This window comes from Nansenia antarctica, assembly GCF_963989245.1.
Source record: "Nansenia antarctica genome assembly, chromosome: 1".
NCBI classification, from domain to species: Eukaryota; Metazoa; Chordata; class Actinopteri; order Argentiniformes; family Microstomatidae; genus Nansenia; species Nansenia antarctica.
In genome coordinates, this window is record NC_137674.1 from 131,726 (window position 1) to 159,655 (window position 27,930).

Here is a 27,930-nt window from a genome sequence, read left to right on the forward strand (position 1 = left end):
CGTAAGGTGCAAATGATATCAGATCATCGCCGTTTCAGCCAAATCCGGCGCCGTGTAGCCTGTGAGGCGCATTACCACCCTAGGCTCTCGGTAGTAACACTAGACCCCAAGCAGCGAGAGGTGAACATTGCTGATAAACCTGGTGCGACTGTATATCAGACAATATTCTGAGCTGTGTGCGTGGTGATCCTTCCTGAACTGGCACACTTTAATTAAGGGCACTTTGCCAAGATATCTTTACCCCTATTGTGATGCGTTGAAAGGCATCTTTACAATTGAGAATTGTACTAGAATATTCCACCAGGCTGCTGTTGCTTTCCCAAAATGATTCAAAGTAGGAACTACACTATTCATCCATGAGAAAAACATCTAGCACCTAACTCACATATTGAAGTCAGAGTGAATGTATAAAGTTTTCACTGTTGCAGCAGAACAATTACAACTATTCAATGAATAAACTATTAATGAAAGTATGAATATTGTAGCCTACTTCATTAAAATATGTTATGGATTTTCTCTGACTGCTAAGAGATTCATGAAGAAAAGTTGTACTGTATGCCAGAAATCTTGTTGTGCAAAACTTTGTCACAGTACAATTTCCCTGCAAACCTGGCATCTTCAATGATACATTGAAAATGAGCCTACAAGACAAATTCCTGTCTTTCCCATGTGTTGTGCAAATTCATTTATTCATTCATTCGTTTTTCTATGATTACAGTTAGGAGTTCAGCATATTGTGCCCAATCAAGATATTCCATAAAAGTGTTCTTTATTATTATGCCATCGTGGTGTGCCATTAAAACACACTAAATAAAGACCAAAGGTCAATGTGAGGAGTGTGTGTGTGTGTGTGTGTGTGTGTGTGTGTGTGTGTGTGTGACCAAAGGTCAATGTGAGGTCAAAGGTCAATGTGAGGTCGTCGATTTGTCAATGGTGTCGTCAGTTGTAACAGACCCGACAAGCATTTCCTTGCACCTCATTAAACAGGAACAACACAATGAACTACAAGGAACTATGTGTGTGTCTGTGTGTGTTTGTGTGTGTATGTGTGTGTGTGTGTGTGTGTGTGTGTGTGTGTGAACTATGCCTATATGAACTATGCCTATATGAACTATGCCTATATGAACTATGCCTATATGAACTATGCCTATATGAACTATGCCTATATGAACTATGCCTATATGAAAAATACAATTTTGAATAGACACATTTTAACTATTTGTGAAAAACTCTACATGTAGCCATATAAAAAAAGATACATTGAGAATAAATGGTACATTTTACATACAAAGATTTGGAAATATATTAATCATCTTATGTGACATTATACAGTATACAGAAGACTCATAACAAAGAGTGAAAATACTTTTGTACAAAGAATGTGCAAGATATTCATTCATCACCTCCACGACTTAACCTCTAAGTGGTTAGAAATGTAGAAAGTCCAGGGTGAGATTCACCCTCTTGAGTCCAGACCTCTGAAGCTGTGGTGTTGTCTGTGGAGGTGTGTGCAAAAAAAAGCCTAAAGCCCAGGTCCCACCTACGTGCCGCAACCAAGCGACGGCGTTGCCAGCGATTTATGCTGCTAGCATAACACTGGTCCCGCCAGCCATTTTTTTTTTGCCGGGTAACCAACACATATTCGTGTCGTTGTTATGGAAAACGGTCGTTACGTCTCCTTGGTCGTCGGGTTCCAGGTGGTTGCACAGTTTTTTGTCTCTGGACGTCCTAAACATTCTGAGACAGAGTTCTCAAAGCTTTGCAAAGTGTTGCAGAGAGGCGCTTAGGTGTGACCTGGCCTTAATGGCCAAACAGGAAGTGTGTCAGTAAGGGTTCAGCTCCTCTGGGGGAGGAGGGAGGCAGGGCTCCTCGCCTCCTGCGTAGGCTGTCAGGCTGCTGCTCCGGCTGCCCCAGTCGTAGCCGTCCACCGCCAAACTGGGATGGAGAAAAAAGCACTATCATTAGATCCCTACTGCCTAATCCATATATATATATATGTGCTGTATATAGTGGTGTGCCACCTGTTCGAATCCCACTTCTGACACACACTTTTTTACTGCATTTCGTTGTCTGATACTTGTGTAAATGTAGGCTAACTTACGAGAACGGACATAACTACAATGTTTGAAGCCTTTCTGACCAGTAATTATTAGTAATAGTGATGATGTTCTTCTAGCATTGTAACTGGGTTAGGGTTAGGGTATGTTTGTATCTACCTAGCAGAACAGGGGGGGGTAGGGTTAGGGTTAGGGTATGTTTGTATCTACCTAGCAGAACAGGGGGGGTAGGGTTAGGGTTAGGGTCAGGGGTTAGGGTTAGGGTTAGGGTCAGGGTATGTTTGTATCTACCTTGCCTGGATGTTCTGAGGGATAATGCTCCATGCTAGGTCATCATCACTGTCGTAGCGCCGTGGGTTGTCAAATAAATACGCCCTTGAGGAGAAGACATGACCTGGGATCCCCGATCCACTCTGCAGAGCAACAGACTGTGTTAAAGCTACTCAGACATGACCTGGGATCCCCGATCCACTCTGCAGAGCAACAGACTGTGTTAAAGCTACTCAGACATGACCTGGGATCCCCGATCCACTCTGCAGAGCAACAGACTGTGTTAAAGCTACTCAGACATGACCTGGGATCCCCGATCCACTCTGCAGAGCAACAGACTGTGTTAAAGCTACTCAGACATGACCTGGGATCCCCGATCCACTCGGCAGAGCAACAGACTGTGTTAAAGCTACTCAGCGATCCACTCTGCAGAGCAACAGACTGTGTTAAAGCTACTCAGACATGACCTGGGATCCCCGATCCACTCTGCAGAGCAACAGACTGTGTTAAAGCTACTCAGACATGACCTGGGATCCCCGATCCACTCTGCAGAGCAACAGACTGTGTTAAAGCTACTCAGACATGACCTGGGATCCCCGATCCACTCTGCAGAGCAACAGACTGTGTTAAAGCTACTCAGCGATCCACTCTGCAGAGCAATAGACTGTGTTAGAGCTACTCAGGGATTTGCCGGTATTCATTTAATTAAGATGGAATGTAATATGTACACGTTGTGATATAAGATCTAGTGGTAGACTGCTGTGGAGGATTAACGTAGCCCTGGGTTGTTCATCCTAAGACTTCTACTGCCCCCCTTGTACTGTCTCTTCAGTGTCTATAAAAAATTATTACATATATATATATATATATATATATATATATACAACGACTGCCAGTGGCCCCTGGCCTGAGCTAGATTACTCTTCCTGCTAAAACTGAATTGATGATTCACTTCCTTAGTCAAATGATTTGATTGTAAGTCGCTTTGGAATAAGGCGTCTGCTAAATGCCAATAAAAAATAAAAAAAAGAAGTTAAAGTTCATCGTGGTAAACCCTCTCCTCACCCTGTCCTGCATGGGCCTGCGTACTCTGAAGAAGTAGACCACCAGGGAGGTGGGCAGCAGCTCCCACACAAACAGGATCACCCCAAACACAATGTACCCCGTATCCCCTAGAGTCGACTGCAGATCTGCCTGAGAGAAAAATATATGTTACACAGGAGTTAACTTAGAACTGACAGGCCTATAATCCCTCTGTTAGTCTGGATAAGAACCACATTCAACTACAGTATAACCATTTCATAAAATGTTATCAAGGCCATGGTTTATTTTATATATATATATATATAATATAGTATGTGGCGCAGGAGGTAGAGCTGCCGTCTAATGATCACATGGTTGGCACATCAGGAAAATTGCTCCCAGTGAGCAATTGGATGGTAGCTTGCCGCCATTGGTGTGTGAATGTTTGTGTGAATGGGTGAATGAGAGGCCGTTGTAAAGCGCTTTGGATAAAGGCATAGCTATATAAGTGCAGTCAATTCCATATATATATATATATATATATAAGGGAGGTTTTAGGTCACTCATGGAATTTAGATATCTAGTGTAAGACAGCACAGTACAGCGCAGTATATACTCAGTATAGTCATTTATATTAAATTACAGTATTACATTCATAGCATACTTTTACCTGGTCGGAGACATTGTACCAGTCGTAGTCAAAGGAGTTGATGCTCTTGATGTTGGTGAGGGCCAGGACCACCAGGTTGTAGCAGGCTCGAGACGTGTACAACAGGATGACCGTGGCTCCTATAGCTGTCACCTGACATACTGACGTTCCCTGCACAGAGAGTTATGGGAAACAAAACACACCACATAATCAGATATTCACAGACGTCCGATACACTGCACTTCATTATATGATCACTGGCACAACTGTTGTAGACGGATTTGGTGGCGCCAGCTATGTGATGGTAGGTCTCTCTATCTGCATGTCAGTGTGATGGTAGGTCCCAGCTATGTGACTAACCCTAACCCTATGTGATTGTGTGTGTGTGTGTGTGTGTGTGTGTGTGTGTGTGTGTGTGTGTGATTTAATTGTGTTAAAATGTAACGAGACAGTGATCTTTCGTAATGGCTCGATAAGTATCTGTACAATGAAATGCTAATGGTAAGCGCTAATAATGCTAATAATACTAATAATACTAATAATACTAATAATACTAATAATACTAATAATACTAACAATACTAATAATACTAATAATACTAATACTAATAATAATACTAATAATACTAATAATACTAATAATACTAATAATACTAATAATACTAATACTACTAATACTACTAATAATACTAATAATACTAATACTACTAATAATACTAATAATACTAATACTACTAATAATACTAATAATACTAATACTACTAATAATACTAATAATACTAATAATACTAATAATACTAATAATACTAATACTACTAATAATACTAATAATACTAATACTACTAATAATACTAATAATACTAATACTACTAATAATACTAATAATACTAATAATACTAATACTACTAATACTACTAATACTACTAATACTACTAATAATACTAATAATACTAATAATACTAATAATACTAATACTACTAATACTACTAATACTACTAATAATACTAATAATACTAATAATACTAATAATACTAATGCATTAATCATGAGCGTTTGTCAATAACAGCTGTGTAACCTTAAGGGGTCATCCCTATGTTCCCACAGCCCAATGGTCCCACATATCTAATATTTAGGGTTAGGGTTAGGCAACCGGTTAGGGTTAGGCAACCAATTAGCGTTAGGGTCCCATATAGTTAGATTACTTAGAAATGTGGGAACATTGGGCTGTGGGACCATCGGGCTGTGGGAACATAGACACGCGCCCAACCTTAGAGCCACCCTTTGCTTACGGCTTGAGTAGACTGATGAAACAGGGAAGTATTATGTCCTAATGCTTATGAACTGTGCTGACAGCTAGACACAGGGATGTGTTGTTGCCAAGGCATATGACGAAGATGTACATTTCGCAAGACCCAAGGCTGCTGAGAATATGTGTGGTCAGTATTATTCTCTGCTTTTCACTAGGGATATATAAAAAATGTGAAGACCTGCCATGGGCAGGTTTCGTAAGTATAAATGTATGCTTGTAACTCTGAATTGGGCTTTGTCAGAAGCAGACTGCCATGCAATTTCAAGACTCACTTCTCTAAGACAATCTTTCTTAAACCTCCATGTGTTCACTACAGTTTGATAGTATAGGGTTAAGGTTAAAACCTCAACTATCATCCCAGTCCCGAAGAAAAGCACGGTGAGCTGCCTAAACGACTACCGCCCGGTGGCACTCACACCAATCATCATGAAGTGCTTCGAGAAACTAGTCCGGGCCTACATAGTCACACGCCTCCCGCCCAACCTGGATCCATACCAGTTCGCCTACAGAGCCCACAGGTCCACAGAGGACGCCATCGCGACGACTCTCCACTCCACTCTATCCCACCTGGAGAGGGGAAACAGCTACGCGAGACTGCTCTTTGTGGACTTCAGCTCTGCCTTCAACACCATCCTTCCAGACAGGCTAGTGACCAAACTACTAGACCTGGGACTATCACACTCTATATGTGCATGGATCAAGGACTTCCTGTCCGACCGCCCCCAGAGGGTGCGGGTGGGCTCCCACACCTCCACAGCCCTCAGACCCAGCACTGGGTCCCCCCAGGGCTGCGTGCTAAGCCCCATCCTCTACAACCTCTACACCTACGACTTCACCCCCGTCCACCCCAGCAACTCCATCGTAAAGTTTGCAGACGACACCACCGTGGTGGGCTGCATCTCGGGGGGGGACGAGGCGGCGTACAGGGATGAGGTAGAGCAGCTGAGCAAGCTGTGCAAGGTTAACAACCTGCTGCTGAACCAGTCAAAGACCCAGGAAATCATCGTGGACTTCAGGAGGAAAAAATCTGAGGTCCAGCCCCTGCTCATCGACGGAGGGAGCGTGGAGAGAGTCTCAACCCTCCGATTCCTGGGGGTGCACATACAGGATGACCTGTCCTGGAAGAACAACACAGCAGCCATCATCAAGAAGGCACAACAGCGGCTCTTCTTCCTGAGAGTCCTCAGGAAGGACCACACCAGACAGGAGATACTGGTGGCCTTCTACCGCTGCGCAGTGGAGAGCATCCTCACCTACTGCATCTGCAACTGGTTCTCCAGCTGCACAGCCGCAGAGAGGAATGCGCTACAGAGAGTCGTGAGAACGGCCCAGAAGATCACCGGCGCCCCCCTCCCCTCTCTGGAAGAGCTGTACAACACACGCTGCCTCAGGAAGGCCTCCAAGATCTCCAGAGACCCATCCCACCCTGGGTACGAACACTTTACCCGGCTGCCCTCGAAAAGACGGTACAGGACCATGGCCGCAAGGACAAACAGACTGAGGAACAGCTTCTATCCCAGGGCCATCCAGGCCCTGAACACAGCAAAGACCTAGGTTCTGGGCCCTGGACAGTCTGGACGGATTGATGGCAGCTGCTGGACTGAAAAAATCAGGTGTAGTGCTGACGCACAAATATGTACATTTCAAGCCTGCAAACTGCGACACTTATATGAATGTGCAATAACACTATGTGCAATATGATCAACCCTAGTCGTCTATCTGTACAGTATAGTATAGTGGATAGTGTACATAGCCTCTATTTATGTAAACCAGCTCCTTCCCTTCTTGTGTTTTTTTTAGGTTTTTTTTCTTCCTAACACCAGGGGAGCCACCCCTCCTAAATTTCGGTGTTTGGTACCTGTACTATATCAATGACAATAAAGACCATTCATTCATTCATATACTACACTATATGTTCATTTGAAACTATTCATTTGATTCATTTGTTCATACTATTGTCATTCTTTCTATGTGCATTAACCTGATGTCATGTTTGTTTGTTTGTTTGTTTGTTTGTTGGTTTGTTTATTAGGATCCCCCTTAGTAATGCCATGACATTAGCTAGTCTTCCTGGGGTCCGATACAAAAATCATATTTGGACAATTGTCAACATTATATACATACAGACAATTGTAAACATCGTATACATACGTCATGTGCTAGCTAGATAAATGGTAAATGGACTGACTTATATAGCGTCTTATTCCAAAGCGCCAAAGGTATTGAATCAAGCGTAAACTCCTCGCAATTCATTGTAACTTGAGAGCATGGTGGTAGCATATTGGGTATTGTTAATGGAATCTATGTGGATATAATGGATATGATCGAGTGTCATTCACAGGACAACAAGGCACAATGCAGGAACCGCGTTGCTAGGCAACACCTACTCATCTTCCATAAGCTTCAAATCAACGTTGATCAAGTGGATGGTGTGTGTGTGTGTGTGTGTGTGTGTGTGTGTGTGTGTGTGTGCGTTGATCAAGTGGATATGGTGCACTTTCATAGCAGATCTAACCTACAGTAGGTAGGCCATTAAAACACATCAGCATGCAGAACAGTCAATTCAATTGGAGGAGAGACCAGCCTTTATTTTAATCATATACTACTACTTTATACCTATGAATGAATGAATGAATGAATGAATGAATGGTCTATGTATAACATCTATTTACTGTTGAGCTTCTTTTTTCTTTTTAAGCATTTTTTTCTGAGTGGAGCAGTCCCACTCATATTTTTCTTTTTATTGACAGAGACAGTAGAGATTTTGACAGGAAGGATGGGTGAAAGAGAGAGAAGGGATGACATGCAGGATATGTCCAAGGCCGGAATCAAACCAGGAAACCTGCAGTTACATGGTCGACGCTTAACCCGCTACGCCACCGAAGCGGCCCTACTGTTGAGCTTGTACCACTCATGTTGCCTCAGCCACACAATGTTGTCAGGGAAACAGCATGAAGACGGACAACCGTCAGTCGGGACTGCAATTGAGCAACTGCACTGTTGTCCACAGTGGTTTCAATCTACAATGAATCCACATACTGTAAATTGTATTTTTGAATTGTCAAATAAAGTCAACCACACATCAATCACTCAATAATCAAAGCTTTTTTTTTTTTTATCCTTACCTTGGACTCCAGGTAGATGTTGGCCAGAGACATCTTGGCGATCTTGTAGAGGCACAGGGAGAGCGAGACGGCACACAGGACAAACAGAGTGTCGTTGATGGCCACCCTCACCAGCACGATGGTCTGGGCCTCCGCGGACGTCATCCTCACCAGCAGGGCGCACGTCAGGTTCACCACCAGGAACACCAGACTGATGAACAGGAAGAGGAGGTACAGGGGTAACCTGGAGAGGGAGAAGAGGAGGTTATACTGGATGTTATCGTTAGCCTCATAGCAAGTCATATTTTGGCCAAATTTAGATATCTGCCTAACTCTAACACTCCTAACACTGCTGATTCACTGGGCATTGTTGCCTATGCCATCAGCCTATCAGAATGCTTGTTACATTCCAAAATCACTCTCTGCCCAAGTCATCTCTTTGACATAGGCACTTTTGACACTACATACAAAGATGGCTCAGCTGACCACAAGTGAAGCATGACATATATATATATATATATATATATATATATATATATATATATATATATATATATATACTGTATATATGATATACGCCATATGCATGAATGGAAGAATGATGTCATATTCCATGCATCTCTATTGAAATATTTGGGACATTTGGGTATTTCGTTCAGGAAATAATATACAGTATATGGACACAAGTATTGGGACACCCGAACATCACAGCCATATTTGCTTGTTGAACTTCTCATTCGAAAACCATGGGCATTAATATGGAGTTGGTCCCACCGTTGTTGCTATAACAGCTTCCACTCTTCTGGGAAGACTTTCTACTAGATTTTAGAATATGGTTGTGGGGATTTGCTCCCATTCAGCCACAAGAGTATTAATGAGGTCGGGCACTGATGTTGGGGGAGAAGGACTGGCTCGCTGTCTGCGTTCCAATTCATCTTAAAGGTGTTGGATGGGGTTGAGGTCAGAGCTCTGTGTGCAGGCCAGTCCCAGACCAAACTCGGCAAGCCATGTCATTATGGACCTCACTTTGTGCATAGGGGCATTGTCATGCTGAAACTGGAAAGGGCCTTCCCCAAACTGTTGCCACAAAGTTGAAAGCATACAATTCTCTAGAATCGCATTGTATGCTGTAGCATTAAGATTTCCCTTCACTGGAATTAAGGAGCCTAGCCCAAACCATGACAACAGCCCCAGACGATAATTGTGTCCACATACTTTTGTCCACATAATGTATTAACATGTGTGTGTGTGTGTGTGTGTGTGTACATACAGATTGATTTTGGGTTCTTTTGCCTGAGATACCATACTCTTTATGGCTTTCTGATGATAGCTATTTTACCTGTACTTGAAAAGCCCTGGTGCATATTTAGACTTTGCCTTGAACACAACCTGTTAGAAGAAAAAAAAGAAAGACAATGTTATGTGACCCCCAAGACATGACCCCCTAACCCTAACCCTAACCCTAACCCTAACCCTAACCCTAACCCTAACCCCTAACCCTAACCCTAACCCTAACCCTAACCCTAACCCTAACCCTAACCCTAACCCTAACCCTAACCCTAACCCTAACCCTAACCCTACATTCAATGATTCAATCACATTTGTGTTCTGAAGTTGAGGCTTTCTCACTTCTGTTTTTCTTATTTTTAACCGTGACCAGGAACCTCTAGATAATACACTAATATAATATCTGCCATTTAGCTGACGCTTTTATCCAAAGCGACTTACATTGCAGTGAGCGCATACATTTTCAGTATATATGGTCCCAGCGGGAAATGAACCCACAATCTAAGCATTATTAGCGCCATGCTCTACCAACTGAGACACAGAGGACCACTAGATTACATCTAGTTACATGACATCGGATCCCGATATGAGGACCAAAGCATTAGAACGTGTCACAAATGTTCAGAGAGGCTGTTGCCTTTCAGTGGGCCTGTGGCCTCCGCTCTGACCTGAGTAACCTGCCTGTCCTGTGTCCATGTTTGAACCAATCACTGCATCTCCCTGCTACACCCTCCTACACCCTCCTATACCCTCCTACCCCCTCTGACCTGAGTAACCTGCCTGTCCTGTGTCCATGTTTGAACGAATCACTGCATCTCTTCAGATTTTATTCTCAGAATAGAGACAGAGTGTTACGGCTGGGCCGTCACACACGCCCTCCCCCGCCCCCACAACCCGAGCACAGCGTGCTCTCCGCCGCAGGTGAAGCTCGTTCCCGGTGATTGGAGGGTTATCCAGCCACAGTCAAACCCACACACCTGTCTCCACTCCCCAATCAACCCTCTGGCTACATCTACCCTGGACTCCCTTCAATCATCGTCAGTTCTTCCCTAAGAATGACCTGGCAAGTATCCGCTGTGATTAGTTCTGAACTTTGCTCTTGTGCCTATTCTTATGATTCGTTGATATCTTGTGTACTGGCCTACCGTGGAGACTTACCCTGCTTTCCTGTTCCTCCACAGCCTATACCAACCACTACCGCCATCCCGCCAGGTTGAAACCCCCAGCCCGCCAGGCTGAAACCTCCGGACTCATCATCTGTGTTTCCACCCACCTGCACTGTAAATAAATACCCTACGGGGCTAACACTATATTCTGCCTCCGGTGTCGTGTCCTTGAGCTCCCTCGCCCCCGTGTCATAACAGAAGAACTGACCATGCAATTGGGCTCAGACGACACGAAGGACCGGACACCATCTCCCACCCCTGGATCCGGCCCGACGGCTATCCAGATCCTCACGGAACACACTCACCTCCTCCAGGCGGCCGCTACAGCGTGCCAGGCCCTGAACACTCGCCTGACAACCCAGGAGGCTAACCAGGAGCACCGCGCCACCCAGATGCAGCACCTCATCTCTACGACCCAAGCGCTTACAGCACAGGTGGCCGCGCTCGCAGCCTTTGCCCCCCCCCCTGCTCTCCCTGACCCTGCCCAGCTACCGGCACCACCTACTGGACAGCCACGGGAGCCCCACCTAGCCAGCCCCCGCCCCTTCGACGGAGCCTTCGCCCAGTTCCGAGGCTTCATCCTCCAGTGCGAGTTGGTGTTCTCGCATCAGCCCAGCCAGTTCTGGTCGCCGGCAGCCCGGGTGGCGTTCATCACCAACCTCACCACCGGCGACGCCCTGAATTGGGTCCAGGCCACCCTCTGCGCCCGCCCTGACCTGTTCGGTGACTACGCTACCTTCCTCACGGAGTTCAAGAGGGTTTTCGACCACCCCACTGCCGGACAGGAGGTCGGGGCGCGACTGATGTCACTCCACCAGGGGAACCGGACCGCGGCGGCCTACTCTACCGAGTTTCGCACCCTGGCAGCCGGAAGCGGATGGAATGACAGGGCACTGCGATCTGCTTTCCGCCAGGGGCTGAATGAGGCCATCAAGGACGAGCTCGTCCGGGACAGACCCGCCGCCCTGGACGAACTAGTGGCCCTAGCCATCGACGTTGACGAGCGCTCCCGGGAGCGTCGGAGAGAGAGAGGGCGCTACCAGACCAGCTCGCCACGCCCCCAGGACCCTATCGTCACAGCCAACCCCTCCTCCGCACGGGAGTCGACCTACACCCCATGCACTGGCGAGGAGCCGATGCAGCTTGGTCGAGCCCGCCTCACCACGGCGGAGAAGGAGAGGAGAAGGGCCCAGGGACTGTGCCTCTACTGTGGAGAGAAGGGACACCTCCGTGACACCTGCCCGTCCCTATCAAAAGGGCAGGCTCACCCGAAGGGGGAATCCGGGTGAGCCGTGCCTCTCAATCCCCACCTACCACCAGCCCAGCCAGGTTCTCTGTCACCCTCTCCTGGCAGGGGCAGAACCTCACGGTCGAGGCCATTATTGACTCGGGAGCAGACGAGAACTTTATGGACGCCCAGCTGGCCCGCTCAGCTGCCGTTCCCCTCGTTGCCCTCGAGACCCCCCTCTCCGTCTCAGCCCTAGACGGACACAGCCTGGGGCCTCTCACCCACCGCTCTACACCCCTCTCCTTGACCGTCTCGGGGAACCATGTGGAGGAGATCCGGTTTTACATCCTCAAGACCCCCCAGTCCCCGCTCATCCTGGGACGACCGTGGCTCGAGCTCCACATTCCCCATGTCAGCTATGGTGAGGGACGTATCCTGAGCTGGAGTACCGCATGCTACGCCCGGTGCCTCCGTGCCGCCCATACCCCCACATCGCCTCTGCGACCGCCTCCGGCTCCCCCTGACCTCTCCTCCATCCCAGAGGTCTACCACGACCTCGGAGAGGCCTTCAGCAAGGAGCGTGCTCGCACCCTGCCGCCTCACCGGCCCTACGACTGTGCCGTCGAGCTCCGCCCTGGCAACAAACTTCCGGTCAGTCGCCTCTACAACCTTGCCCCCCCGGAGAAGGCAGCCATGGACACCTACATCTCCGACTGTCTGGCTGAGGGGCTCATCCGTCCATCACACTCCCCGGTGGCAGCGGGGTTTTTCTTCGTGAAGAAGAAGGATGGAACCCTCAGGCCATGCATTGACTACCGTGAGCTCAATGCCATCACCGTCCGGAACACCTATCCTCTCCCCCTCATGAGCTCCAACTTTGAGCCCCTCCTTGGGGCCACCATCTTCACTAAGCTGGACCTCCGGAACGCCTACCATCTGGTCCGGATTCGTGAGGGTGACGAGTGGAAGACGGCGTTCAAGACCCCCCGTGGCCACTATGAGTACCTGGTCATGCCCTTTGGTCTCACTAACGCCCCCTCCGTCTTTCAGGCCCTCATGAACGACGTCCTCAGGGACATGCTGGACATCTTTGTCGTCCTCTACCTGGATGACATCCTAGTATTCTCCAGGAACCCTGAGGAGCATGTCCAACATGTCCGCCTAGTCCTCCAGCGCCTACTGGAGAATCGCCTTTTTATTAAGGCTGAGAAGTGCTCGTTCCACACTCACTCGGTGGAATTCCTGGGGCTCATCGTGGAGGGTGGGTTGACTCGCCCTGACCCCAAGAAGACTCGGGCCGTCGTCGAGTGGGGCCAACCTACCACCCGGAAACAGCTGCAGTCATTTCTCGGCTTTGCCAACTTCTACCGGCGATTCATCCGGGACTTCAGCCGGGTAGCCGCCCCCCTCACTGCCCTCACCTCCCCCCTGCGCCAGTTCACGTGGACACCAGCAGCCAGCGCTGCCTTCAGTGACCTGAAGAGGCTCTTCACCTCGGCGCCGGTCCTAATCAACCCAGACCCCTCTAGGCCCTTCATTGTGGAAGTGGACGCCTCAGACACGGGCGTCGGTGGCGTGCTCTCTCAACGATCGGAGGACCAGACCGTGCACCCCTGCGCCTTCTACTCCCGCCGTTATACCTCCGCCGAGGCCAACTACGACATCGGGAACCGCGAGCTACTGGCGGTGGTGGAGGCGTTCCACGAGTGGCGGCACTGGCTGGAGGGCGCAGAGCACCCCTTCACCGTCTGGTCGGACCACAAGAACCTAACCTACATCAAGTCGGCCAGGCGGTTGAACTCCCGTCAGGCACGCTGGGCCCTGTTCCTCGGGCGGTTTAACTTCCACCTCACGTTCCGTCCGGGCTCCCTGAACGCCAAGGCTGACTCCCTTTCTCGGCTCCATGCCGCAGAGGAGGAACCCACCACTCCTGACACCATCGTTCCATCCTCCCGGGTCGTTGGAGTGGTCACCCTGGAGATCGAGGCGGTGGTCAGAGCTGCACAGCGCACCCAGCCAGATCCCCGACCGGGGTCCCCCGGCCGTCTCTTCGTCCCGGACGCCGTCAGAACCAAGGTGATGCAGTGGGGCCACGCCAGCCGCTTCGCCTGCCATCCTGGGGCCCTACGCACACTGTCCTTCCTGCGCCGGCGGTTCTGGTGGTCCACCATGGCCGCGAACGTCAGGGAGTTCGTCTCGGCCTGCCCTACCTGCGCTCGCAGCAAGGCATCCCACCGGCCGCCTTCAGGACTGCTGCGGCCTCTACCCGTGCCCGGTCGACCGTGGTCCCACCTCGCCATGGACTTCGTGACCGGCCTTCCCCCGTCCCTAGGCAACACGGTCATCCTCACCATCGTGGACCGCTTCTCCAAGTCCGTGCGGTTGGTAGCTCTGGCAAAGCTACCGACCTCGGCGGAGACGGCGGAGCTACTCACCACCCACGTCTTCCGGCTTTACGGGCTTCCCCAGGATGTGGTTTCCGACCGTGGCCCCCAGTTCACATCCAAGGTGTGGCAGGCCTTCTGTTCGGGGATTGGGGCCACGACCAGCCTCTCCTCCGGCTACCATCCCCAGACCAATGGGCAGGCGGAGAGAGCCAACCAGAGCCTGGAGTCGGCACTCCGCTGCATGTCCTCCCTCCATCCATCCTCCTGGAGCAAGGACCTACCCTGGGTGGAGTACTCCCTGAACGCCATGGTGAATGAAGCCACCGGCCGGTCCCCCTTCGAGTGCTCCTTGGGGTACCAGCCACCCCTGCTTTCTACCCAGGAGGGCGAAGCGTCGGTACCATCAGTCCAGGCACACCTCCTTCGCTGTCGTCGGGTCTGGACCTCCGTACGCTCGGCCTTGCTTCGGGCCACCGCCCGAACTACCCGAAGCGCCAACCGTCGTCGCACTCCAGCTCCGGTGTACCAGGTGGGCCAGAGGGTCTGGCTCTCCACGGCGGATCTCCCCCTCAATGTCCCCTCCCGGAAGTTGGCGTCGAGGTACATCGGCCCCTACGTCATCGACCGGGTCATCAACCCCGCTGCCATCCGGCTGGTCCTCCCTCACTCCCTCCGTCGGATCCACCCGGTGTTCCACGTCTCCCGGGTTAAGCCCCATGTCGCCAGCGACCTGATGCCACCAGCCCCTGCACCGCCCCCTCCTCAGTTGGTGGATGGCCACCCCCAGTGGGCGGTAAGGAGGCTCCTCAGGGCTCGTCGCTGTGGCCGGGGTTTCCAGTACCTGGTGGACTGGGAAGGATATGGCCCAGAGGAACGGAGCTGGATTCCCCGGTCCCAGATCATGTCCCCAGTCCTCCTCAGGGACTTCTATCGGGCCCACCCGGAGGCTCCGGGCCGGTCGCCAGGAGGCTCCCCCTCGGGGGGGGGTCCTGTTACGGCTGGGCCGTCACACACGCCCTCCCCCGCCCCCACAACCCGAGCACAGCGTGCTCTCCGCCGCAGGTGAAGCTCGTTCCCGGTGATTGGAGGGTTATCCAGCCACAGTCAAACCCACACACCTGTCTCCACTCCCCAATCAACCCTCTGGCTACATCTACCCTGGACTCCCTTCAATCATCGTCAGTTCTTCCCTAAGAATGACCTGGCAAGTATCCGCTGTGATTAGTTCTGAACTTTGCTCTTGTGCCTATTCTTATGATTCGTTGATATCTTGTGTACTGGCCTACCGTGGAGACTTACCCTGCTTTCCTGTTCCTCCACAGCCTATACCAACCACTACCGCCATCCCGCCAGGTTGAAACCCCCAGCCCGCCAGGCTGAAACCTCCGGACTCATCATCTGTGTTTCCACCCACCTGCACTGTAAATAAATACCCTACGGGGCTAACACTATATTCTGCCTCCGGTGTCGTGTCCTTGAGCTCCCTCGCCCCCGTGTCATAACACAGAGCTCTCAAACGTCTAAGTAACACTATCAAGCATAATCATCAGAACAAAAGAAACCACAGGTGAAACCAAGCCGCTTATAACCCAGTAACAGCATGGACATGTGTTTTTTGTTGTTTTTCGGAGTGGGGCAGTCCCACTCATATTCTTCATTTTATTGGACAGATACAGAGAAGACAGACAGGAAAGTAAGGAGAAGGGAGAGAGAGGGCATGTCAGCAGGGCATGGGGCCAGATTCGAACCCATGCCGACATGGGCATTACGCGTGCACTGTAGACCGCAGTGCTAGACCACTGGACCACCCCAGGCGGCCACAACAGTACGGACAGCATATGTTAAGGCTCCAACTCACCTATTCTCAGAATAGAGATAGAGCTCTCAAACATCTAAGTAACACATTATCAAACTTAATCATCAGAACAAAAGCTACAGGTGTTTCACCTTCAAGTTGCTTATAACCCAGTAACAGTACGGACAGTATACGTCAAGGCTCCGAGTACTCACCTGTGCAAAGTAGAGATTCATGAGGCTGAGGGTGAAGAACTGCAGGCAGACGGGGAAGCAGTAGAGCAGCCAGAAGGGGAAGGGCCCCAGCGTGTTGGCCGTCACAAAGTTCCTGAAGTAGAAGGAGAAGAGCACGGCCCTCAGGGCTGCCCACAGCAGGCACAGGAGCAGGAACACCGTCTGATAGCTGAAGCGCTTGTGCCGGTAGCGCAGCACCAGCCACAGCTGGGCGTACACGAAGAGGAAGAGCAGCGAGTAGAAGCCCGTGTAGACCACCGTCAGGCCCAGCTTCACGTAGGGAGGCACGGCCGGGCTGAGGGTGGGAGGCGGAGGAGGAGGAGGAGGAGGCAGAGACTTGTTACCCAGCGACAGCTCCTCTGACATCTCCCTCACCGGGGCCTCCATGGCTGGCTGGCTGGCTGGCTCTGGCCAGAGAGGAAAGGCGGGGGAGGGGGGGGCAGTCCTGATGTCTCTAGTAGTGTCTGTTCCTCCTCTTCAGAGAGCCACCGTCCTCCTCTCTGCCTGAGCTACAGAGCCACAGCAGCACACAGAGGCAGCTCGCACGCCCGACAGAGCAGGAGAGAGAGAGAGAGAGAGAGAGAGAGAGAGAGAGAGAGAGAGAGAGAGAGAGAGAGAGAGAGAGGGAGAGAGAGAGAGAGAGAATAAGCAAGGGAGGAAAATAATAGTAGAGAGAGCAAGTGTGTGTGAATGGGGGGTGGTGGGAGAGAGAATAGAAGAATAGGAGAACAGAGGAGAGGAGAGAGACAAGGCTTACTTCCTGCTGCTGCTGCAGTGCCGTGTGAGCCGGTGGCAGAGGCAGCACATGATATGAGCTCAGAAAGAGACGTTTGTCAGCAGGAAGCTGCGTTGGTGCTTTCGAGCTCAGCGTGAGGATCTATCCCCCCCGTCCCCTCAGACGACGTCACACATCAGCTGACGCACTCTACTACTGTACCTTTAACCCTCTACTGTACCTTTAACCCTCTACTGGGGCTTCCCACCGCAGACAACCTCCCCTGGGACGCCTTCAGCTCCTGCCTCAGCTCCTCAACTCAGAAAGACCTTCTGCTAGCATATCAGCCCAATGGAGCTCTCAGGTCTTCTGCTAGCATATCAGCCCAATAGAGCTCTCAGGTCTTCTGCTAGCATATCAGCCCAATAGAGCTCTCAGGTCTTCTGCTAGCATATCAGCCCAATAGAGCTCTCAGGTCTTCTGCTAGCATATCAGCCCAATAGAGCTCTCAGGTCTTCTGCTAGCATATCAGCCCAATAGAGCTCTCAGGTCTTCTGCTAGCATATCAGCCCAATAGAGCTCTCAGGTCTTCTGCTAGCATATCAGCCCAATAGAGCTCTCAGGTCTTCTGCTAGCATATCAGCCCAATAGAGCTCTCAGGTCTTCTGCTAGCATATCAGCCCAATAGAGCTCTCAGGTCTTCTGCTAGCATATCAGCCCAATAGAGCTCTCAGGTCTTCTGCTAGCATATCAGCCCAATAGAGCTCTCAGGTCTTCTGCTAGCATATCAGCCCAATAGAGCTCTCAGGTCTTCTGCTAGCATATCAGCCCAATAGAGCTCTCAGGTCTTCTGCTAGCATATCAGCCCAATAGAGCTCTCAGATCTTCTGCTAGCATATCAGCCCAATAGAGCTCTCAGGTCTTCTGACGCTGGTTTTCTCTGTGTACCACACAGTACAAAAGAAGAGATTTGGTGAGGCTGCATTCTCATTTTATGCTCCAGATTGTGTCTCACTGCCAGTTTACATTAGGGAGGCAACCTCAGCACATATGTTCAAGTCAAGACTAAAAACCCATCTTTTTAATATTGCCTTTAAATGACTAAATAATAAAATTATGATTCTATAATGATTGGAGCACTTTGAGCTGCAACGTTTGCAGGAAAAGTGCTATACAAATAAAGGTTATTACTATTATTATTATTATTATGATTATGATTATTATTATTATTATTATGATTATTATGATGATTATTATTATTATGATTATTATTATTATGATTATTATTATTATTATTATTATTATTATTATTAGTATGATTATTATTATTATTATTAGTATGATTATTATTAGTAGTATTATTTCCTCAGTTCACTTCAACTCAGTTTAGATGGCATCGTAAGCAAACGAAAGGTGGACCTTGCATTCACACACACACACACACACACACACACACACACACACACACACACACACACAGACACACACACACACACACACACACACACACACAGACAGACACACACACACACACACGCTCCCACACACACACAGACACACACACACACACACACACACACACACACACACACACACACACACACTCACACACACACACACACACACAAACATGTTTAAAATGTTAGATTTATTAACACCAAAGATATAAAGGTTAAAAAGTAATGAATGAATTACACAGTGGTTGAACTAATTACATAGCACTTATCTAATTATAGTATATTGCATTGCAATCTTGCCTAAATGTTTCCTTTAATTGTCCATTTTCATAGCGTTGTAAACCAAGCATGATACATACAGTTTGTTATGTATTGATATGACTTGCCTCTTATCTTTGTCTATAAACATCATACAATTGTATCATATCGTTAGCATAATTGCTACGTCATGCTTCACTTGTGGTCAGCCAAGCCATCTTTGTATGTAGTGTCAAAAATGCCCTATGTCAAAGAGATGACTTGGGCAGATAGTGATTTTGGAATGTAACAAGCATAGGCATAGGCAATAATGCAGAGTGAATCAGCAGTGTTAGGAGAGTAGAGATATCTCAATTTTGACAAAATATGTCTTAGGCAATTATGCTATGAGGCTAACGATATGATGTATATGTACAGTACATCAGGGGCCTGGGGGGTTTCTGTTGTGATGTTTGATCTACTCAGAAAGGAGAAAGTAATCTATGCACAAAGCCCCAGCAGAGTGTGTTGTGGTGGGTGACGCAGTGTTGTTTTAGTTTGGCAGTACTACAGGGCATGTGAATGCAACTGACCCTTGACCCCAGCAGAACATTTTTCAAGTCAGACACATGATCATGGACCCCCTTCAGACCAGAGAACGGCCTCAGTCGTCTGGTCTGCTGTGGTCTGAGCTATAGTTTATGCTGTGGTCTGAGCTAGAGTTTTGGGTAGAAGGATGAACTGCTCATGTTTACATAAGCAAGAAAGACAGAATAAAGAAATATAATTATAAAATAGAAAACATGTATTTCTCTCTGTCATCTCCTTTTACTGGAAGAACAATACTGACTATACACCCTACACCACCCATACTGACAAAACTTCACTTAATTTGTTTAGGTAAACAGCTCATGATATCCTTATCATGTGTCTCCGTACATTTGAAGCAATGTTGTAATGTTATGACTTCTCAAATCTGATACACTTCCTCTTCATGTTGTAATGTTATGACTTCTCAAATCTGATACACTTCCTCTTCATGTATCCTTTTGAGAGAAAGAGAGAGAGAGAGAGAAAGAAAGAAAGAAAGAAAGAAAGAAAGAAAGAAAGAAAGAAAGAAAGAAAGAAAGAAAGAAAAAGAGAAACCAGAGAGTATATTGTGTATCATGTGTATCATGACAGGAAGAGATTTAGAGAAAAAGTGAAAAAAGGAGAGATGGGAGGAAGGGAGAGATAAAGGCTTGGTGCAGTAGGTGCAGTAGGTGCAGCAGGTGCAGTAGGTGCAGTAGGTGCAGGGAGGAAGGGAGAGATAAAGGCTTGGTCTTTGAACGTCGATGCTTGCATCCAAACCCTAACCCTAACCCTTGCTCCCTGTCTGCCACTGAGTCCACAAGATTCCTTAATATGGTCACATGAGACCAGAACCTGCTGGTTCCCAGGACACATGGCAGCGTTGGTGTTGAGCCACGGCCAGTGAAAAGCTTTGCAGGTCAAAGCCAATGACATCAGTGACCTCAGAGTAGACATCCCATCAATCAACTCAGGTCCAATGAAACTGAGTATCGTATATTTGTTTGTTTGTTTATTAGGATCGCCATTAGTAATGCCATGACATTAGCTAGTCTTCCTGGGGTCCGACACAAAAATCATATTTGGACAATTGTCAACATTATATACATACAGACAATTGTAAACATTGTATTCATACATACATCATAATAACAAAAGAAAGGAACAAAATACAATTAAAATTAAAAACAGAAACAGAAAAAAATCAGGATATAAACAGTACATCATCATTTCATAACAGTAAATGCTAATGATCAGCATTGCCATTAATATACGTTTATTTTTTATTTTTTATTATTGACTAGACACGGTCATCCTTATCAAAGGACCATTTACAGATAATATATGCATCTAACCCTGGAAAATAGGTTTTCAGTATCCATACTTCTAATTTCTCTAATGAGGAAGATGTGACTTCTATTTGTTGTACATGATACGAAAGCTAAATAGATATAGAGACTTTGAATAAAAGTAAATCAATATGGAAATAGATTTTAAATAACCTAATTTAAATAAATGCAACTAACTTGGATTTATCAGAACAGATTTCAAGAAGCTGTGAGTTTGTGCAAAAAAACATAGTTTATTGCAAGCTTTCAGTCATAGACCTTCTTCAGGCATAAAGCAGACAAGTGAATGCAGTGGGTTCAGACAACATCACTTAATTAGCCAATGCACAACACTATTGTGTGTCAGATATTTCACCTAGTGGCTAGGCATCAAGGGAATTGTAGTCCTAGATTTAGTGGACTACAAAAACACATACACAAGTGTTTGTGAGACAGGAAACACTAAAATACATCAAATATTTACAATATATACACATAAAGGAACAAAAAAAGAAGCTGGGGGTTTAAAATGAATATCCAGTATGTGAGCCATAACGACCAGGAGGTGGCAGTCTCTCACTGGACTAACCAGAGCTCTCTTTTCTCTCTCTCTGCTTTTCTTACACCTGTTTGTCCAGATATAGGCACACTGTCTATACGTCAGGATGCTCTCCTGGTTGTGTCTCTGAAGAAGGCCCCTAGGATCTTAGGTGCTAAGCTGAATCATTTCACCCTAAGAGGGTGACCAAACCACCCTCAAGACCACCAGGACCAAGCTCCGGACTTGGGGTGATAGGGCCTTTTCAGCCGCAGCCCCGTCCCTGTGGAACGCCCTTCCCAACCACATCAGACAGGCCAACACTCTAATGGATTTTTTCATCTTATAAATGTTTTAACATTATATGTATTGTATGTATTCCTGTTGTATTCATTTTCACACAGAATGTGACAGTATGTTCCACGAGGTGAGTTCCCGTGACTGTCCTGTTTGTGAACACAGAGCTGTTTGGGCCTTTAACTGTTAACACTGTTTGTGAACACAGAGCTGTTTGGGCCTTTAACTGTTAACACTGTTTGTGAACACAGAGCTGTTTGGGCCTTTAACTGTTAACACTGTTTGTGAACACAGAGCTGTTTGGGCCTTTAACTGTTAACACTGTTGAGACTCTTTTGATGGACTGTTTAATATTGACTATTAGTATTGGTGCAAATGGTCTTTCAAAGGGGATCCCCAAATTGGTAAAGTGCTAAACTGTAGCATTTTTTATGTTGGTACCATAGAGCGGTCTTAAATATTTTCAATCATGGATTGTTAAATGTTCTGAAGGCTCTCTTAAAAGCTCCATGAAGTCTGCGGGGTGCCTTATTGGAAAATAAAATAAAGCCCAGTCTTAAATATTAGAGTTTAGAGTTAATCCTTTAATATTTTCAAGGCAAGTGGTAGTAAATATTTTCATAGGCAAAAGACTTAAAGCTCCATGAAGTCTGCGGGGCGCCTTATTGGAAAATAAAATAAAGCCCAGTCTTAAATATTTTAGAGTCAATCCTTTAATATTTTCAAGGCAAGTGGTAGTAAATATTTTCAAAGGCAAAGGACTTAAATTGGTGTGAAGATGGGAAACAATCACAGTCTCTCCGAGGTGGAGAAGGTTGCGCTGGAGAGCGCAAACAATGTTTTCATGAAAGCCCGATATGGATCGACTGCTTACTTACGCAGACATATAATGTGTTTTTTATTTTTCTTTATTATTTTTCATATTCTCTATTTTTAAATATTTCCTCCCAACATTTAAACAGGCCCTCAAAACCCACCTCTTCAAGCTCGCCTTCACCAGTTAACCCTCTCCCCCTCCCCTTCCCATGTGTCCCCAGCACTACCTTAATTAGGCCCCTATACTTTCTTTTATTTATTTTTTGTTTCTTTTTATTATTAGTACTCAATCTTTTCAGTTTGTGAAGCGTCTTTGAGAGTCTAGAAAAGCGTTATATAAGTCTAATGTATATTATTATTATTATTATGTATTATTATTATTATTATTATTATTATTATTATTATTATTATTATTATTATTATTATAACCTTTCAGAGTCCAGCAGAGCCCTGGACCAGGGATTGAGAGCAGGTTCATGCGACATCAATAAGAACATCATGACACTGTAGAACGTTGATAACTCCTGAAGAGGAGGAAGAGGAGGAAGAGGAGGAAGAGGAGGAAGAGGAGGAAGAGGAGGAAGAGGTGCAGGACATCAGCACACCTCTGGGCAAAGAGCCATGCCTCTCTCACCACCAGCGATGAAAACGAGAGGAAAGAGGAGGAGGTGACTGAAAAGGAGGAGAGGATAGAAAATGAGGTATAAGAGTAGCTACTATTTCTTTAAACATATATCTGATTAGAGTGCCAGCCCTAGAGAAGGAGAACGTAACAGAATTAACCTCTTCTTATCCACCTAATTTTTCTGGTTTTCTGCTCGAAATGACATGCCCACAGTGAATATAGAATATCTCCACAATCACAAGGGCCTTCATAATGATATTGTTATCAAATGAAAGCTAACACCTGTGGGGTGGCTGTAGAAGTGTCAGAATCAAAATCTAGCAACAAACAACAGCTTTTACAGTGAATATCACCTTGGAAACCTGATAACCAAGCCCAAATCATCTAGGAATCAGTACTCCAGGGTCTTATTAGTACTTGTGCCAAAGTTGATGCTAGTAATGTGAGCAAATGCAACTTTGTACCTGTTTTAGTACAGGCATGTTTAGGCGGACACCTATATGTTTAGGCCATTTGGAGATATTTTGGCACCATCTTTGACCTTTGACCTTTCTCATGTATCAGATTTTTTTTATTTTTTTATTTTTTTGGGGTTGGCCGACCAATGGTATGGAAATTTGGCGTTGAAACCGGACATGACACATTCTCCAGTTGGAGAAAACTGGATGTGACTTAGGCCGTGTTTACCGTCTCGGGAAAAAAAATGTGGCATCGTATAGCATGCAAAATTGTGAAAAAAATGTGATATCGATGAAGAGAATTGATCGAGGTAAACTCTTTATATCACTTCGGATGCCCATCTGGGTCCATGGATATTAAAGCCCTAGAGAAGGAGAACGTAACAGAATTAAAGCCCTAGAGAAGGAGAACGTAACAGAATTAAAGCCCTAGAGAAGGAGAACGTAACAGAATTAGAGTGCCAGCCCTAGAGAAGGAGAACGTAACAGAATTAGATAGATAGATACTTTATTTATCCCAGTGGGGAAATTCATTTTGCCGCGCCACTCCACTAAAAACCACACATAACAACACAACACAACATAAAGGACAGACAACAACACTGGGCCAGCCATGTACAGTATTGTTGTACAATTAGAGTGCCAGCCCTAGAGAAGGAGAACGTAACAGAATTAAAGCTAACCGTCAACTTAGATTGTGCTGTTCATACTGTTCTTTAAGTCACTGGTCTTTGCTTTGTCAAAATGTGACATATTTATTATTTATTTACCATCCTTAGGCTGAGGTCGACTATGATGAGGATCTTGAGTCTCCGGTGGAGATGATTCTTCATTCATTATTATTACTATACCTATGATAGTTTTATTATTATTATTATCATTATTATATGATTATTTATAATATAATAAAAGCCAAGCTCATGTTTCAACAAGTCTGTGTTTTGTTTATTTCATTGTGTTCTTTGTCCACACAAGCAGAGGACCTATTTAAGTGTCACACCTGTTGTCACGGTTCTGTCTGGCCAACAAAAGACCAGCAGCAGGGATCGCCCCCCCCCCCCAGGGTTCCCACGGGTCCTTGAAATCCTTGAAAGTTTGTGAATTTGAGATAAAAGAAATCAAGGTCTAAAAATAATATATATATTCAAAAAATGTTTACTTAGCTTGTCAACTAGTTCTGTCTCAAACTATGCTGTGTTGGGTCCTTGAATTTGAGGGAATTGAGTCTTGAAGGTCCTTCAAAGGTGCTTGAAATGTGCTTGAATTGGATGTTTCAGAAGGTGTGGGAACCCTGCCCCCCCCCCCTATTACAATCTGCACTCATAATCTGTAAAAAACAGAAAAATGACCTTGCCCTACTTGAGGACTTCTTCACCAGACCCTGTCATGATAAAATATTGTAGCACATGCACTATTGACAGCATTCATGACAAAAACAGCAACAAACATGTTATCTAGCTAGCTAGTACTTTTTAAAAGATATGGTTTAACTATAGCAACATTGACATCAAGCACACTTTGTGATTGAGAATTTGCAGGCTAGTTAACTCTTGCTAACTCTCCCGCTAACTCTAATCTGTGAAAAGCGTGTTTTCTTTAACGGACACTAAAACGTAATGTGTTGTGTGAATGCTGGTGAATATAGTATGTTAATGTGTTGTGTGAATATAGTATCTTAATGTGTTGTGTGAATGCTGGTGAATTCTAATCGCCACATGTTTTAAGGTGACCACAATCTTTCCAGTGCCCAAAAAGACCAAGGTAACCTGCCTTAATGAGGTTGAGAAACTGGTTAAGAACCACATCATCTCCACACCACACTGGGCCTACTCCAGTTTGCATACCACCCCAACAGATCCACCATTGGATGACACCATTGGTTTCACCCTGATCTAACCCACCTTGACAAGAGAGATACACCACATAGCCTAACGTATGTGGACACTTATCGTCTGGGGCTGTTGGTTTGGGCTAGGCCCCTTAGTTCCAGTGAAGGGAAATCTTAATGCTACAGCATACAATGTGATTCTAGAGAATTGTCTGCTTCCAACTTTGTGGCAACAGTTTGGGGAAGGCCCTTTCCAGTTTCAGCATGACAAAGCCCCCATACACAAAGTGAGGTCCATAATGACATGGCTTGCCGAGTTTGATCTGGGAGAACTTGACTGGCCTGCACACAGAGCTCTGACCTCAACCCCATCCAACACCTTTGGGATGAATTGGAACGCCGACTGCGAGCCAGTCCTTCTCCCCCAACATCAGTGGCCGACCTCATTAATGCTCTTGTGGCTGAATGGGAGCAAATCCCTGCAACCATAGAGTTCTAAAATCTAATGGAAAACCTTACCAGAAGAGTGGAAGCTGTTACAGTAGCAAAAGGTGGACCATAATTTAATGCCCATGGTTTTGGAATGGGATGTTTAACACACACATATGGGTGTGATGTTCGGGTGTCCACATACTTTTGGCCATATAGTGCACCTATGTGAGAATGCTGTTCACTGTCCTCTAACACTAACCCAGGTGTGTCTGTCTGTCTGTCCTCTGTGAGAATGCTGTTCACTGTCCTCTAACACTAACCCAGGTGTGTCTGTCTGTCTGTCCTCTGTGAGAATGCTGTTCACTGTCCTCTAACACTAACCCAGGTGTGTCTGTCTGTCTGTCCTCTGTGAGAATGCTGTTCACTGTCCTCTAACACTAACCCAGGTGTGTCTGTCTGTCTGTCCTCTGTGAGAATGCTGTTCACTGTCCTCTAACACTAACCCAGGTGTGTCTGTCTGTCTGTCCTCTGTGAGAATGCTGTTCACTGTCCTCTAACACTAACCCAGGTGTGTCTGTCTGTCTGTCCTCTGTGAGAATGCTGTTCACTGTCCTCTAACACTAACCCAGGTGTGTGTGTCTGTCTGTCTGTCCTCTGTGAGAATGCTGTTCACTGTCCTCTAACACTAACCCAGGTGTGTCTGTCTGTCTGTCCTCTGTGAGAATGCTGTTCACTGTCCTCTAACACTAACCCAGGTGTGTCTGTCTGTCTGTCCTCTGTGAGAATGCTGTTCACTGTCCTCTAACACTAACCCAGGTGTGTCTGTCTGTCTGTCCTCTGTGAGAATGCTGTTCACTGTCCTCTAACACTAACCCAGGTGTGTCTGTCTGTCTGTCCTCTGTGAGAATGCTGTTCACTGTCCTCTAACACTAACCCAGGTGTGTCTGTCTGTCTGTCCTCTGTGAGAATGCTGTTCACTGTCCTCTAACACTAACCCAGGTGTGTCTGTCTGTCTGTCCTCTGTGAGAATGCTGTTCACTGTCCTCTAACACTAACCCAGGTGTGTCTGTCTGTCTGTCCTCTGTGAGAATGCTGTTCATTGACTACACAGCATTTAACACCAAGCTCAGGAAACTCTGTAACTGGTTTAGTTTGTCCTGCATCGAAAACCTCTTGTTGGGGACACTATAACTGGCAAGCTAGGCTCCACCCATCTAACTGTAGAGTAGTATTCTAGTATTATAGTAGCTGATAAAAATAAAAAACTCTGAAATTGTTAAAGTTCAGCATAAAGTTAATTTAAATTGTTCAATGAATAAAACACCTATTGTCATTCCTTCTGTGATTCTGTGAGTTGATGGTCAAACAATTGTGCACCAAATGTCTACATTGACATGGCTTATAACCCTTTATTAATGAATGATTTATGAATGTAATTCATGGTTAATAAATGTCTTATTTTTAAGTTATTATTTATTATGAGGTGCTACCAACTAAGTACCCTGTCCAGCTCTTCAAGCCATATGCTTTAATCAACCATTCATCTTACCAGCATTCTCCTCATTATCCCAGCTGGTTGAGAGGTTTGATACCCTTTGCGGCCTGCCTCATATGATTAGCGTACGGTACAGCGACTTGTGATATTGTTCTCAGAGTTTATATAATATCCAAACCCATGGCCATCCAGTGTGGTCTTGCAGAGAGGCTGTGTGGTGATTGTGAAAACGCTCTGTGGAAAAACGTTGCCCTAGTTTATCTTCCCGTTGATATCGCTTATTTTCAAAATATTTAAATCAAAGCGAGTGAGAGTAAAGCGTCGTGCCAGTAACTGGCCCGTGCACTGATGGTCTCTTGGCAACCGTCCAGGTATCCTAACGCAGACACAGCTCTAGTGTTTGGTGTCCTCTGGAGGACTTTATCAAGCCGATATGAGGCTGAACCCCCCCCCCCCCTACTACACACAGGCCTTTATTCTACATTATTACCAGAACATGTAGGCCTAGTTACACATGTCGTACATACGGAGCCAAATGGACATTGTTTTGATAACTCAGAGCTCCATTATGTCTTACTGGGGGAGTCCAGTTTCATCTTCTCCTATCACAGCCAGAACCACACACAC

The 27,930-nt window shown here is 46.4% G+C and overlaps 1 protein-coding gene across 1 annotated transcript; it reads right to left on the bottom strand.

Moving 5' to 3' along the window:
- Positions 1-1,823: 1,823 nt before the first annotated feature.
- Positions 1,824-27,899, bottom strand: gpr137ba (G protein-coupled receptor 137Ba; the record flags this gene model as incomplete). Its single annotated transcript, XM_080548535.1, is given in 9 exon segments — positions 1,824-1,935; positions 2,349-2,470; positions 3,393-3,521; positions 4,021-4,170; positions 8,433-8,655; positions 9,751-9,800; positions 16,490-16,810; positions 16,812-16,843; positions 27,881-27,899. Coding segments are annotated over 9 exon segments (1,158 nt in total).
- Between the last annotated feature and the right edge of the window lie 31 nt (positions 27,900-27,930).